Source organism: Echiichthys vipera (assembly GCF_963691815.1).
Source record: "Echiichthys vipera genome assembly, chromosome: 9".
Taxonomy (NCBI): domain Eukaryota; kingdom Metazoa; phylum Chordata; class Actinopteri; order Perciformes; family Trachinidae; genus Echiichthys; species Echiichthys vipera.
The window spans coordinates 25,281,494-25,294,443 of record NC_139834.1 but is presented as its reverse complement, the minus strand read 5'-3'; the positions used below and the strand labels follow the sequence as shown (position 1 = coordinate 25,294,443).

Below are 12,950 nucleotides of genomic sequence, written 5' to 3'. Positions count from 1 at the left end.
CCCGACACCTTAGAAGGTCTGTTACACAGAACCGTCTTATTGATGGTTGACAATTGGTCAATTGATGATTGACTGACCAATCGTCATTGAAAACTGTTTGGAAAAAGGCAAACCCTTAGCATTGGTGATTGGATAAAACCACTGCCTATAAACGTCTATTGAAGACGGCCAACGACTATTCAGATCAACAAACCATATGACGTACAATAGATCTTGTGATCTAGTGATTCTTGAGTAATCCTGTAATTTGGCGAGAGTCCAGCTGCCGTGCAAGATAAAGGTGAAGTGTGGACCAAAGCAGAGTTGTTCATGCATTCAGAAACCAACGTCTTGATGTATGTGTATCAGTGTGCCCTTGCAGTGTGTCGCAGTTGAAGTAAAGGTGCCAACCTTTTTGATTTTGCCAAACAAATGGTTATTCTGTGTATTCCACTGCCTTTATTCCAAACTTACCCTTGGCCGACTGCTGACACAGCCTTCTGTGTTTCCTGTAGGTGTAGGTCTCTTTTCCTGATCCTGTCTGGGAGCAGTGGTGACATTTTGCCAAGCAGGATTAGAAATCTTGATCCCTTGAAAGCGCTGTTGTCTTTTTCAGAGAAGAGAAACACGTCAAACTCTAAGGTCATGTTTCAAGGGACATCTGTTAGTTTACATCCTCTTTACTAGTTACTAATAATTCTTGTAACATTTGAGCTGAATCAGGACACACCCTGCTGCATTCTCTTCTTGACCCTCAATACTGCAAGTTCAGGAAGTCTGGTACTGTAACCAACATTGTTTTAGTTGTCCTTATCACAGTTGTAGCATTTATATCCTAGTACAGCAACACAATCAATTTGAATGCATTGGTGTAATGCAAGAAAACATGCTTGTACAGACCTTATTAACTGTATGTACAGCATTTTTTCTCATACTTTCATTTATAAAAAATAATAATCATAAATGTTATCTATATAGCATGCTTCTTAATAAGCTTACAAAGTGCTTTTCAGAAAAACAGACAGAGATAGAGGATCATGAAAACATAAAACACCAGAGGTTAAAATAAAAAAATAAAATAAAATGGCCAAGGAGGGATGAAAAGACAGAGCAACATATTAAATATCTACTTTTCTATAAAAGAACGTTTTAAGAAGGCTTTTAGAAGAAGAAAGTGTCTTTGTGCTCTGACAGCAAAGGTCTGTATGCTGTATTTAGATACACACACATTCACATATACAGGCATGTACATGCACTGTGCCCTAAGGTGGCCTGCTTTCTGATAGCTTGGCTATCCCGGGATTAGGCTCAAGGCTTTGTTTACAGATACAGACCTGTCCAAGCCCGGTCCCATGCTGAGACTTACTGTCAATCTGCTCTATGAGCCAAATGTGCGGCTGTTTCCCAGGAACTTGGAAAATCTGGTCGTGAAGTTAGCCAAGGTTAACTTTAGGCAAAACCCCAGCATGAGATAAAGATGTAGGAGCAGCAAAGCCTCTATGAGGCTCCCTGATGACGACAGCTCTAGCCACGCTTCTTTTCTTTTAACCACTTCTGGATTTTATATGACTTTGAGTCTATCCAAAAAGCTCATCAAGAAAGGATGGGAATAGGCAGCTCCTTTGCACCAAGATCTGATCAAATCTTTACCATAAGGTATGTCAGATTTCGAGGATATGACTGTCTTACCTGAGTGTCTGAATCTGTAGTTGCAGTTGAGGCTGTTGTTTAGTTTGTTAGATAAAATGTTGACTGATGTCGGCAGCTATGCACGGGTTTCCTCTATTTGTTTTTTGAGTTTGGCCGTTCACATTCATGAAATCCTGTCAGAAAAAAGAGCTTGTAAGTCAGGTATATCCTGCTTATCGCTTGGCCACTTGGAAGAACTACCACAGAATAGAAATTGTTCATTAAACCAATGAGAAGTCGTCTGGTTACAAACACACATTTGTATGTGTTAAGGTTGCCATGATAGCAGGATTTTAAACTTTGATACAATACTAGTATTAAGTAAAACAATACTTGATACCTCTTTCAATACCATGACCAAAAGAAGGAAAATTCCATGGCCTACACAAAAATAGGATAATTTATTCCCTTTTATAGAAAAATAGATTAAATACCTGCACACGGTGCTGGTTCAGAAAATTGATTTTCTTGCCCGTTGTTTCGTTTGTGCAGCCTTGGCTTGGAAATCTGATTTTAGATCTGCTCTTTTTTTATTATAGCATTGATACTTTTGAATGTGGGTATCACATTGTTTGGAAAAGTGGTAAAAATTATGTTTAATTGATTGGGATTTTCTTCATCTGTTATTGGAATTTTTCATGACAACAGCATTTTGCTAAATTTGAATTTATGATTCATACAATGAATGTATTGTGGTTTTGCAGCAAATGTAGCCATTGCCCATGGTCATTTTTTTCTTTGATGATTTGTATTTCGTAAGCTTATAATGAGTAATTGATTATCAGCCTGATACATGGCTGACAAATGTTTACACCTAATACTTGGAATCCCTAATCATGATCAGTATATAATGAAGTAAATATTTTCTCTGAAATATTGCAATGCAGCATCATTTCTGTCTTTTGGAGCTCGTATCTGCCTTGGCTTTACATGTTTTGTCTGGGTTGAACGTGCATACTTGGACCAAGTTTTGTATTAAGGATTTCTTCAATGGTCCGTAGAGCAGTTTGTTCAGCTATGTCTCCGTGCTCCTATCACAGAGTGAGCTTGGCACCGAGGCAGAACCTCCCGCGGATCATCCTCAAAGGAATCTTCCAAGGGGTTAAAGTGGTTCGTGGACCTGACTGGGACTGGGGCAACCAAGACGGTGAGTGGTTTGTGTGGCGGGGACTGTTCTTAACCACTAACCTGGTGTTGCCAACTCAGCAGCACCCCTACCTTCTCGAGCATGAAGCTGTACCTCATCAAAGTGTTTCACCATCCATGACCCATATTAACATTCTAACCTCACTTCTCATTAACCCCAGAAATGTCTTGTTTGTATGTGTCTGCGTGCATTTATATTGCCAGTGACTCAGCTGAGTCTGCTCCACAGATGTGCCTGTCTGCAAGTGTCTTTATGGAGTCCTCATTCCATAACGTTTATCTTCTTTGTTTTTCTTTTTCCAGCCCTGTCTGGTGGCATAAACTGAGAAGTCCATTCGCTTAAAAGATAGTCTGTGTTGCAAGAAAGTAGAGAATGTAGATTGTGGATGTCTGCAGCTTTACATTATGTGACAACCTATGGGTCTACACTGTTGGTGTTTTGTTCTCTTTCAGACACAGACAGCATGATGATGTTTGGAATAGTTTAAATAATAATTGTAAGGCAATCTTCCACATTAGTGGGTTCAATTAAATCCCTCAAATGTTCCCATTAGGGAGAGAGGGAATGCTTACATGTCTTAATGTTTCCTGGTCCGGGGTTTATCTCTGAGGATAGCAATGCTGCCTTTTCTGGGCTGGAGCGAATGAGTCAAAATGTCCTTTTGGTGTCTTTGAAATCAACGCCCTGCGGTTTGGTTAAGTCACTCATCAGGCTTAAATGGTGTATGCGGTAAGCTCTGAGCATGCTCAGAAACCCCCAGCCCACCATGTAGTCTTACGGGTCACTGGTTTAGCTGGTGTGATAAGGCACTGAGGTCGCTCGATGCCTTTAATGGCTTAACAAGAATGTCCTTACATCATGTATAGATCTGAAATCCTCATGTGAAATGTTTTATTGTTTAATGGTGATTTGTTTTTGTGTTTGAATCAAGGAGGGGAACTGTATTGATTCATGGAGAAATCATTAAGGACTGAGCCGGCTCTAGAAAATGAAAGTGAATGAAACTTGTCAGCTTATGTCGCTACAGGGAAACTGCTCCTCACATACCTCTCACCTGTCATCGCATTTGTCAAATTTTATCATGGATGATTACATGTGTACTCAAAACACACCAAACTCCAACCTCTTTATCTAACAACCTTTCCTTTCTTTAATGAGCAAACTTGTCTTTAGCTTCCTCTTGTCCCACACACTGATGCATTATTGTTTCTTGCATATTTGTGTGTGTGTGTTTGTGTGTGTGGATCGATCATGTGTGTGTAGGCGGGGAGGGTAAGGTTGGGAAGGTAGTGGACATTCGCGGCTGGGACACAGAGTCTGGTCGCAGCGTGGCCAGTGTCACCTGGTCTAATGGCACCACCAATGTCTACCGAATGGGCCACAAGGGAAAGGTAGACCTCAAATACGTGTCTGACAGCCAAGGAGGCTTCTACTACAAAGACCACCTACCAAAGCTCGGTAAGACAAAGTACAGTATACTCTAAGTCATTTATTTCGCAGAGAAAAGCAGTGTATATGAGAGATATTGGACTTCATGAAAAATCTGGTCTGTCATGTTACTACAACTAGGTCAGCCCTCCGCTTCATCATCAACCTATAAATACATTCTGTTTGATGTAGGAATTGGTTAATCAAAAACCTTAAAACAGTGTAAATATGTATGCCTGCAGAAAGCAGACATGCTGACTACAAATCCACTGTGGTTAGTATTGGCTTTTGGAAATCCTTGTAAGTCTCCAACATAACACCTGTCCATGCAGGAGAGCATGCAGAGCTGCAGCGCCAGGAGAGTGCTGACGGCCACTCCTTCCAGCAGGGTGACAAGGTCAAATGTCTTTTGGAGGTGGACATCCTGCGACAGATGCAGGAGGGACACGGAGGCTGGAACCCCAAAATGGCTGAGGTATTAAAGTCTTCCCATCTGCCAGACAGACAAATCACACAGTGCCAAACATATTAACAATAGAAAGCTTTACATAACTCCCTGCTGAGTTCCCCTATAGCGTAGAAGTACAAAGTGAACTTCCCTTGTTTTTGCAATGAACTCTTTGTACTTTGTGCATAGTATGTGCTCTTTATGTTTTAGACAAACATGGCCTCACAGGCAAAACACATGTGCCTCTTGAGCCTGGCAAACAGAATATTTATATAAATGGCTCAGATGGACGTTGACGTGCAACAGAGTGAAAGGAAACAGAGCATCCAACTCTCAAATCACAGCTGCTAAAGGGAACATTAAGGTCACAGCCCTTCAGAGGGAGACCCAGGGTGACACAGCCTATTTGTGTTTGCAGTACATTTGCCGGATCGGGAGTGTTCATAGAATCACTGACCGAGGGGATGTCAGAGTCCAGTACAGCAACAACATCCGCTGGACTTTCCATCCTGGGGCCCTCACCAAGGTACGGAGTTACCCACGAGATTTCTTTCTGTAGGATCTTACATGATTCAGAACTTCACTTTAACAGGAGTGGAGGATGATCTGTTTGTTAATAATATTTCCATCTTTCTCTCCACTAGGTGAACACTTTCGGAGTTGGCGAACTAGTAAGAGTATTGGAGGACATCGAGAGTGTGAAGAGACTGCAGGCTGGCCATGGAGAGTGGACAGACAGCATGGCTCCTGTATGCTCATTTAGCCTGATAATAGATGCCTGATAGTACTAACTCTTCATGGTGTTTCGGCCCTATTTATCAAGGCTGTATTAATGCCATGCTGTGTCAGAGGTGTGGACGAGGGTCTCATGACTTGTGTTATGAACCTTCAGACTAACATCATGATAACTTAAAAGAAAGTGTTTTGACTTGGGATGGCCACCCAGGTATTAATTTTAACTATATTAATTTACTACACCATCTGTTACTATAAGGGACATTACATTTTTTGAAGGGGCATGATAATGTGTTTAGGACTTTAAGTCTTGACTCTGGCCTCATGTCTGGATGTGCTACTTGTATTGGGATTTCATAACTCAGGCTACATCCACACTAATGTCTTTCCATTTTAAAGCTAATATCTATTGCTATGTTTACCCCTGGCGTCTACACTAAAGCCACTACTACGCCGTTTTAGAACCCCTTCATTTGGAAACGCTGTGACAATTTAGTTATTATTAGTTATTTTTAATCTGGACGTGTGGAAACAGAAGCCTTTTAAAACAGGGATGCAGACACCCACACATGCTTTCTGATTGGGTCCCGATGTGTCCTTCTCTGTTGCACACATATCACATGACCTTTTTCCAGAAAAAAAACCCAAAAGACAGCCCTGACAACTGGTGTTTAATTAGAAATGTAGAAGAAGCTATTATTTACCAATTTGCGACTATTGTCGTGCCCATCTCTGTTATCAGTCCTACTCTGTGTTTACACTGGCACACTATGTGAATGGTCTGTGGTATGCTTCTTTGGGTGTGTTGATATGGACAGAGATTATTTCTGAAACTGTGCTAATGGATATAACAAGCGTGTGGATGTAGCCTAAGGCTTGAGACTTGCAAAACAATGACTTCGTCTCACCTCTGTGTTCTGGTATCTCCAGCTTACTCCCTGTTTGTGTGCATGATGTTAACAGTGTTGTTTGCTAAAGTAAAGACTTTGTTTGGCATCCCTCAGAATTAAAAGTGACCTACTTCCTGAAAAATAAGTGTATAGTACATCAGGAAGTAATCAAGTTTCCAGGTGCTTCCTATAATGTGGCCTGGATATTTACGTAAACTAAAGAGGCACTTCTCTAAAAAAGATAAATAGTTCCTGGTGGATTAATTTTTTATTCTATATTTCAATATTTGTCCCTTTGAACCTTCTCCCTTGCTTTTACCGACCAATGCCACATCAACCTTACTTACTGTTTTCTCCAAGGTGCTTGGCCAGGCCGGGAAGGTGTTGAAAGTATACGCGGATGGTGACCTACGGGTGGCGTTTGGAGGCCAGACATGGACGTTCAACCCAGCGTGCCTCTCGGGCCAGACTGTGGAGGTGGACGCCAACCTCATGACAGCTGAGAACCCCAACGAATCTGGAAGTAAGGCCTCTGTCGAGACGAGTGGGCTCATCTTTAACTCTGCAGCGCAGGCTTTACCTTCTGCATGCATTCAACCATCCATCCTGCCCTCATTGCAGCTCTGCCTCTGCCATGCTTTCACATACAGGCTGCAACAGTAACGACCATTCCCGTCTGCCTTTTTTTTCAGCAATTTGTGCTTGGGGTGTAATTTCTTGAAATGTTCTTCTCCATAGAATGTCATGATCCTGCATGCTGACAGCGAGGGGCTTTGGCAGCACAGCAGACATTTGTCATCATGTCAGGAGATCCCAGCAGTCTCATAATCATGACCAAATCTGTTCTGTGCATGTGTTCACCTCAGCAGATGGGAGCTTGACACTGATGTGTGTGTTTGTGAATGTTTGTTTGGTCGGAATTCACTGCATGGAGGGCATTTTGACTCATTCCTGTGGTTTAGCATTGAGCTCAGCTAACCCATGCCTCTGCTATTTTAGCCCTCTGGAAAGCTTTGGGACTCATTTCTTATCATACCAATCATACTGTTCACATCAGACTTATTAAGCTAAACTAATCCTTTTGTCTCTGTCTCTGTCCAGGTACTGTCATCTCGGTATTGGAGAAGCTGTTGTCTCAGTCCACGGAGCAGGACAATCCCAGCCGGCTAGTCATTGAGGCAGCACACGGCAGTGCCAACAAAGTGCGGGAATTGGTGCAGAAGTATCCTGACAAGGTAAATGCAGCACTCCATCGCTTTGCTACAGTTCACTGCCTGTTCCAAGAGCTCTTTCCACCAGGACACCAAGACTGGGGGTGGGGAATTTAAGGCCAGAGTCACTTGGTTAATCAGATGAGGCAAGGGGCCCGTCCGTATGATGAAACGACTCTGGACTATCCATATTTTCACACACCTCTCTAATATCATTCAAACTATTGGCTCTGGGCTATTATGCTACAGCACAGCATTTGTCATTCCACTCATCCTTGTAGTGAATATAGTACTGTGTATGTAATGCCAGTGACTCCACACTGTATGTATATACTGTATGTATACAGACAGTTTTTCTTTCTCTTAATGTGTTGGCTATTGTTGCTATTGTTGTGTTGTTTACTCGGCTTCTGTGTGAGTGTCTGTGTCTGTGTGTATTCTTTTTGAAGCGTCTTTGAGCACTTAGAAAAGCGCTATGAAAAACAATTGATTATTCTTCTTCTCATTATTATTAACATTATTATTATTATTATTATTATTATTAATGAATAGAGAGAAATATGAGAAATGACATGGATCTTGATCAATGTACTGTAGCCAGGCGTAACTTTATCAGGCGTTAAAATAGCTTTATCATAGGACCGGTAACATTGACCCATCAGAGAATAGAGAGAAAATAGACCGTTGTAGTTGTTTGTATGTGTATGTGACCCAACTAAGAGATGATCAAATTCGTTCTGAACTGTTTTTCTAGTCAATTTTAATCAATTGTCAATCAATCAGTTGCCCCATATGAGTCTGGTTCAAGCACAATGTGCAACTGCAGTTTGAACTTCATGCTAAATATGTATGAACATGTATGATTCTTTTTCTATATATCTAATTTTGTATAAAGTATTTAATATTCAGAGCTGCGATGATTAGTCAACTAATCGATAAGCCGATCAACAAAAAAAAATATATATATATTAAAATATATATATATAAAATCTGTTTTGATAATTGATTCATTATAAAATTCATTTTTGATTTTAAAAAAAAAAGGGCACCTCAAATGTGGATATTTCCTGCTTTTCTCTGTTTGATTTTTTGACAATACATTTAAAGACACAACCTTGGACTGGAGAAATTAGGATGGACATTTTCTGACATTTTATAGACCAAACGATCAATTGCTAAAATAAACAGCAGATTATTGAATGTAAATGTATGTACGTATACCAACCATAATTTACACATTATTATTATTATGACCTACTGTGGGTTTATATTGTAATACAACACATATTATAATTGTCTTTAAACATGACTCATATTATAATGTATACAATTGTCTGAGTCGTATTTGTTATTTAGAATTAGTGAGAAAAGAAAACTTGTTGCACACTAAACTCAGAGTCAATTATAAGCACTTGTTTTGTTCTTTTTCCTGACCACGTCTCTACTCTGTGATGACTCCACTACGTATTAGGATTATGTTTGAAGTGTATGACAGACGTGGTTGTTGTTCATGCTCAGATTATTTCTAGCCAGTCGATGCCCAGCTCTGTCGTTGTCGGGGCCCTCTTCACCTGTGATGAATCTTCAACCACGTTTGTGTTCCTGGCAGGTGGATATAAAGAACCAGGGCAAGACTGCACTGCAGGTTGCTGCTCATCAAGGCCACATGGAAGTAGTGAAGGCCCTGCTGCAGGCCAACAGCTCCATCGAGGTCAAGGATGAAGATGGAGACACAGCATTGCACTACACTGCCTTCGGGTAAGGACACACACAGTTTGCCTGCATACATTTGTGTGTACAAAGATGCAAAGGTAACACACACAAGATGCAGCTTTCTCCTTGTGGCTTTAGAAAGACCTGCAGATTGACAGGTGTACAGTAGAGCTCTTCTGTCTCTTTCATCCTTATGTGATAATCCATTAACAGAAGTGACAGCATTAAAGTGTTGCCTAATCAGTCAGCTGTATCTCATCACATTAACACATGCTCAGGAAGTCAGCATTTCACAAAATCTCACCATGCAAAGACAATGACAAGGTTTGAAAAGGGTGATATTTGTGTAACTTAACATGCAACTTTGTGTAGCTTCCAGTGGGGAATTAGCATTTCAAATTGTATGTACTGGTTTGAATTAACTTAAATGAAACCACTGCTCGGACATGTTGAATCACTCAACGGATGACCTCAAGGACTAATCTGTGTCTTTTTCTGTTTATGGTGTCTTTGGGTTTAGTAATCAGGCAGAGATCACAAGGCTTCTGTTGAGCAAAGGGGCAAATGTCAACCTCCTGAACAACGCCATGTGCACAGCACTTCACATTGCTGTCAACAAGGGCTTCACCGATGTGGTGCGAGTGCTGACCGAACATTCGGCTGATGTCAATCTCCAGGTAAGAGGGACTGGCATGCCTTACACCTCTGATTGGCCTTTGATTAACAACATGTATTTCACTTCTTTCATGTTATTTAACAACATGAAATTATATTGGTTGATTCTAAAATATGAGTGTAAACTGTGCTGGTGTAGTTTTAGTAGTAGGTACGGTGTAACATTGACTTTGTAGACCTGAAATGATTAGCCAGTTGCTCACATTGTTATCATGTGTGATAAGAGGTGCATGGCACAGTCCATCCACTTCATGGTTTAGCCCATACTTAGATTATGAAAGTCATGAATGAATGTACTTGCTACTACTAAGCTTGGATAGCCTGGAAAGTGTTGACTGTGACTCTGCTTCATTTCAGCCCTAATACTCATTAAAGCAGTGTAGGGCCATCTTCCAGACTGTGTAACATGCCTGCATCCAATTCACTAACAGCATTTTCTTTCTGCTTGAGTGGTGTGGTTGCCAAGATGAAAACATAGAGTATTGTAGCTCACAGTTTGTAATTGTTTGTGCCACATGCATCCATCACACTACTAATATAAGCATAAAATGCCCCGTTCAGGGCATGTGAGTTCATAGTGGGCCGATTGTTTGGCCCCTGGAAGTGCCGAAAGTTTTCTCGAGAACCACTTATCTGATCGCACTCAACGCTGAACTCCTTTGGTCCTCAGCAATATACCGACCAAGTGTGAAGTCGATTGGATGAACGTTTCTTGAGATATGTGAAGGACAGTCATGCATACATACATTGACGGCAGAGATTCCATCCATTTATAGATGAGGCTGCTTCATTGTTACTGATTGGACAAATTGTACCAAATTTGTCATGTCCAATTAGATATCGTATCTACTCATGTCCCTAATGTGCTTGCAATAGCACAAAGGTTTCATGACATTTCTTTCATGACATTACATTAAAAGCCCCGCCCACAGCATTTGAGCAAACTTTGAGTGACAGCTATAGCAAAACTGTATGGATCACTGCAAATGTGCTTGGTTCAGAGATGTTCCGTATCAATTTAACGATTGCTCAAAATGTGTAGGAGTAGTGAAAAAAATAGATTTAGCATAATTCAAAATGGCCGACAATCAATCTCGACACAGAATTTCGTTCATGAGATAAGGAGAGGTTCAAAAGTTTCAGGCGATATTATTGCAAATTAAACCCAGACAGGTTGATGCCGGACTAGAATGATCCTGAAAGGGTTCAGTTCGCAAAAATGACTTGCTTGCTCTACATTTTCCCGCTTGTTACATGGCTACTCACAAAAGAAAAAAATATTATAATGATGACAATGGTTCTCTTCTATGATCAGAACTACGTCCATAGCAAAGCCTGTTATTCAGAAATAACAGACCGTAGAATGCCGTTGACCAAAGCGGAGTTATAAAGATACTCAGTGATCAATGATGCTGTTTGGAAAACAAATTTGCATTCCCTGCTTCCCTCTACTAAAACACAGCGATGCTTACTTTTGCCATTATAACCAATTTGAAAGGTATTTAACATTTAGCTGTGTCGACGTGTCTCAACACGCCTCAAAAACCTGTAGTACTTGTTTAGTTCCAATATGTGCAACAGCCTGACTCACTGTGCCACTTCTTCCCCCAATCAGGATTCGTATGGGGACACACCACTCCATGACGCCATCGCTAAAGATTTCCGCAACATCATCGAGATCCTGGTGTTGGTGCCCAACATTGACTTCACACAGCAGAACCACAGAGGCTTCAACCTGCTGCACCACGCTGCCCTCAAAGGAAACAAACTGTGAGTCGAAATCGCATCCGAAACTTTCTGCAAGTTTGTTTCAAAGCTTAGCTGTGACCCAGGAAGCACACATACAGTATTCTGAAATTACATTAGCTGTTGAAACACAAACGTACCCAGGTACTTAAGTATAGTTGGAAATTTCTGTCATCATCTAGGATGAGTCAAACTGCATCCTATGATACTTTACCATCTTAAAGCCCCCCTCCACTCCAAAATGTGTTTTTCTTCAGTGTCTGTCCTATAAAATTAGGTGTTTTCACATTCCTTTCCTGAAGTAGGAGATTTCTCTGCAATTTAAGCTTTAGTATGTATGTCATTAATCCATAAACAAATCACTGTCTAATAGGGGAAACCATGTTCGATGGGGGTATGACTGACGCAACACTGGCAAAAAAACCTGAAACCTTCAGCTCACAACGGACAGACCGAAAAACACAGTGCCATCATAGCTGTCAGCCACTGACAGTTACAAGCTAAAGAGCAACAGGAAATAATAAAAGAGGCTAACTACATTTACCATTCTCTGCTAGTCACTGATTTTAGGCCGATTCTCTCAGATTTGTAAAGTCATCATGATGGGCGGGTTGCGCACTTCTCTTTCACTTCCGGCCTGCTTCAACTTGGGGAGAAGTAAGTGTGAGTTTATGTAAGTTTATATATATTTTAAAATGTGTCTGGAGTGGGACTTTAAACATTGATACAGCTACTTGGGACTGAGCTTGGAAAATATTCCATGTGATTTACCACAATTAGATAATGGTTAATAAAGTCAATAATAAAAGTAGGGACTAATGAGCACTAGTGTTTTATTATATGTTTTAAACCACACACATCTGGACAGTAAATTACTATAATGGGAGCTTGTTAGCCGGTCAGTATGGACATATGAAACCATGTTTTCTAGGTGTGCACTTCTCACATCCAGCGTGCCATCAAGCATGTGTGCACCAAATAAATGTAATGCTTATTAGCAGTGTGCATCTCTAAGATGAGTCTGATGTCTGCTCAGTTGTTCTCAGCATCTCTGTAGTTTGAATGCACGTAGCTGATGTGAGCTTCGGAAATGATGGTTATGGGGGTGTGTGTGGGAATCTCTCTTGTGTGTTCAAATGAGGTCTCAAAGGTCAACACTTTCCATCACAGATCGAGAGCTGATCTCCCACACAGCTTCTGCTGCTGTCAGCAGGCCGGCAGCCAATATCAGGCACGCATTCCCTACACATTGGGAAAGTTTTGGAGGACAAGTCAAACTACATGTAGGG

At 41.0% G+C, this 12,950-nt stretch overlaps 1 protein-coding gene across 3 annotated transcripts in view; it reads left to right on the top strand.

The window, feature by feature from the left end:
* Nucleotides 1-12,950, top strand: part of mib2 (MIB E3 ubiquitin protein ligase 2) — a 51,595-nt gene that overhangs the window by 26,722 nt on the left and 11,923 nt on the right. For 2 of the 3 annotated variants that reach the window (XM_083920116.1, XM_083920118.1), the window contains exons 4-13: nt 2,709-2,815; nt 4,079-4,273; nt 4,576-4,718; nt 5,110-5,217; nt 5,336-5,440; nt 6,677-6,839; nt 7,418-7,551; nt 9,137-9,285; nt 9,761-9,917; nt 11,531-11,685. In XM_083920116.1, coding sequence (XP_083776242.1) covers nt 2,709-2,815; nt 4,079-4,273; nt 4,576-4,718; nt 5,110-5,217; nt 5,336-5,440; nt 6,677-6,839; nt 7,418-7,551; nt 9,137-9,285; nt 9,761-9,917; nt 11,531-11,685 — 1,416 coding nt within the window. The remainder of the gene's footprint in view (nt 1-2,708; nt 2,816-4,078; nt 4,274-4,575; nt 4,719-5,109; nt 5,218-5,335; nt 5,441-6,676; nt 6,840-7,417; nt 7,552-9,136; nt 9,286-9,760; nt 9,918-11,530; nt 11,686-12,950) is intronic. The other variant, XM_083920117.1, reaches the window with a different exon arrangement.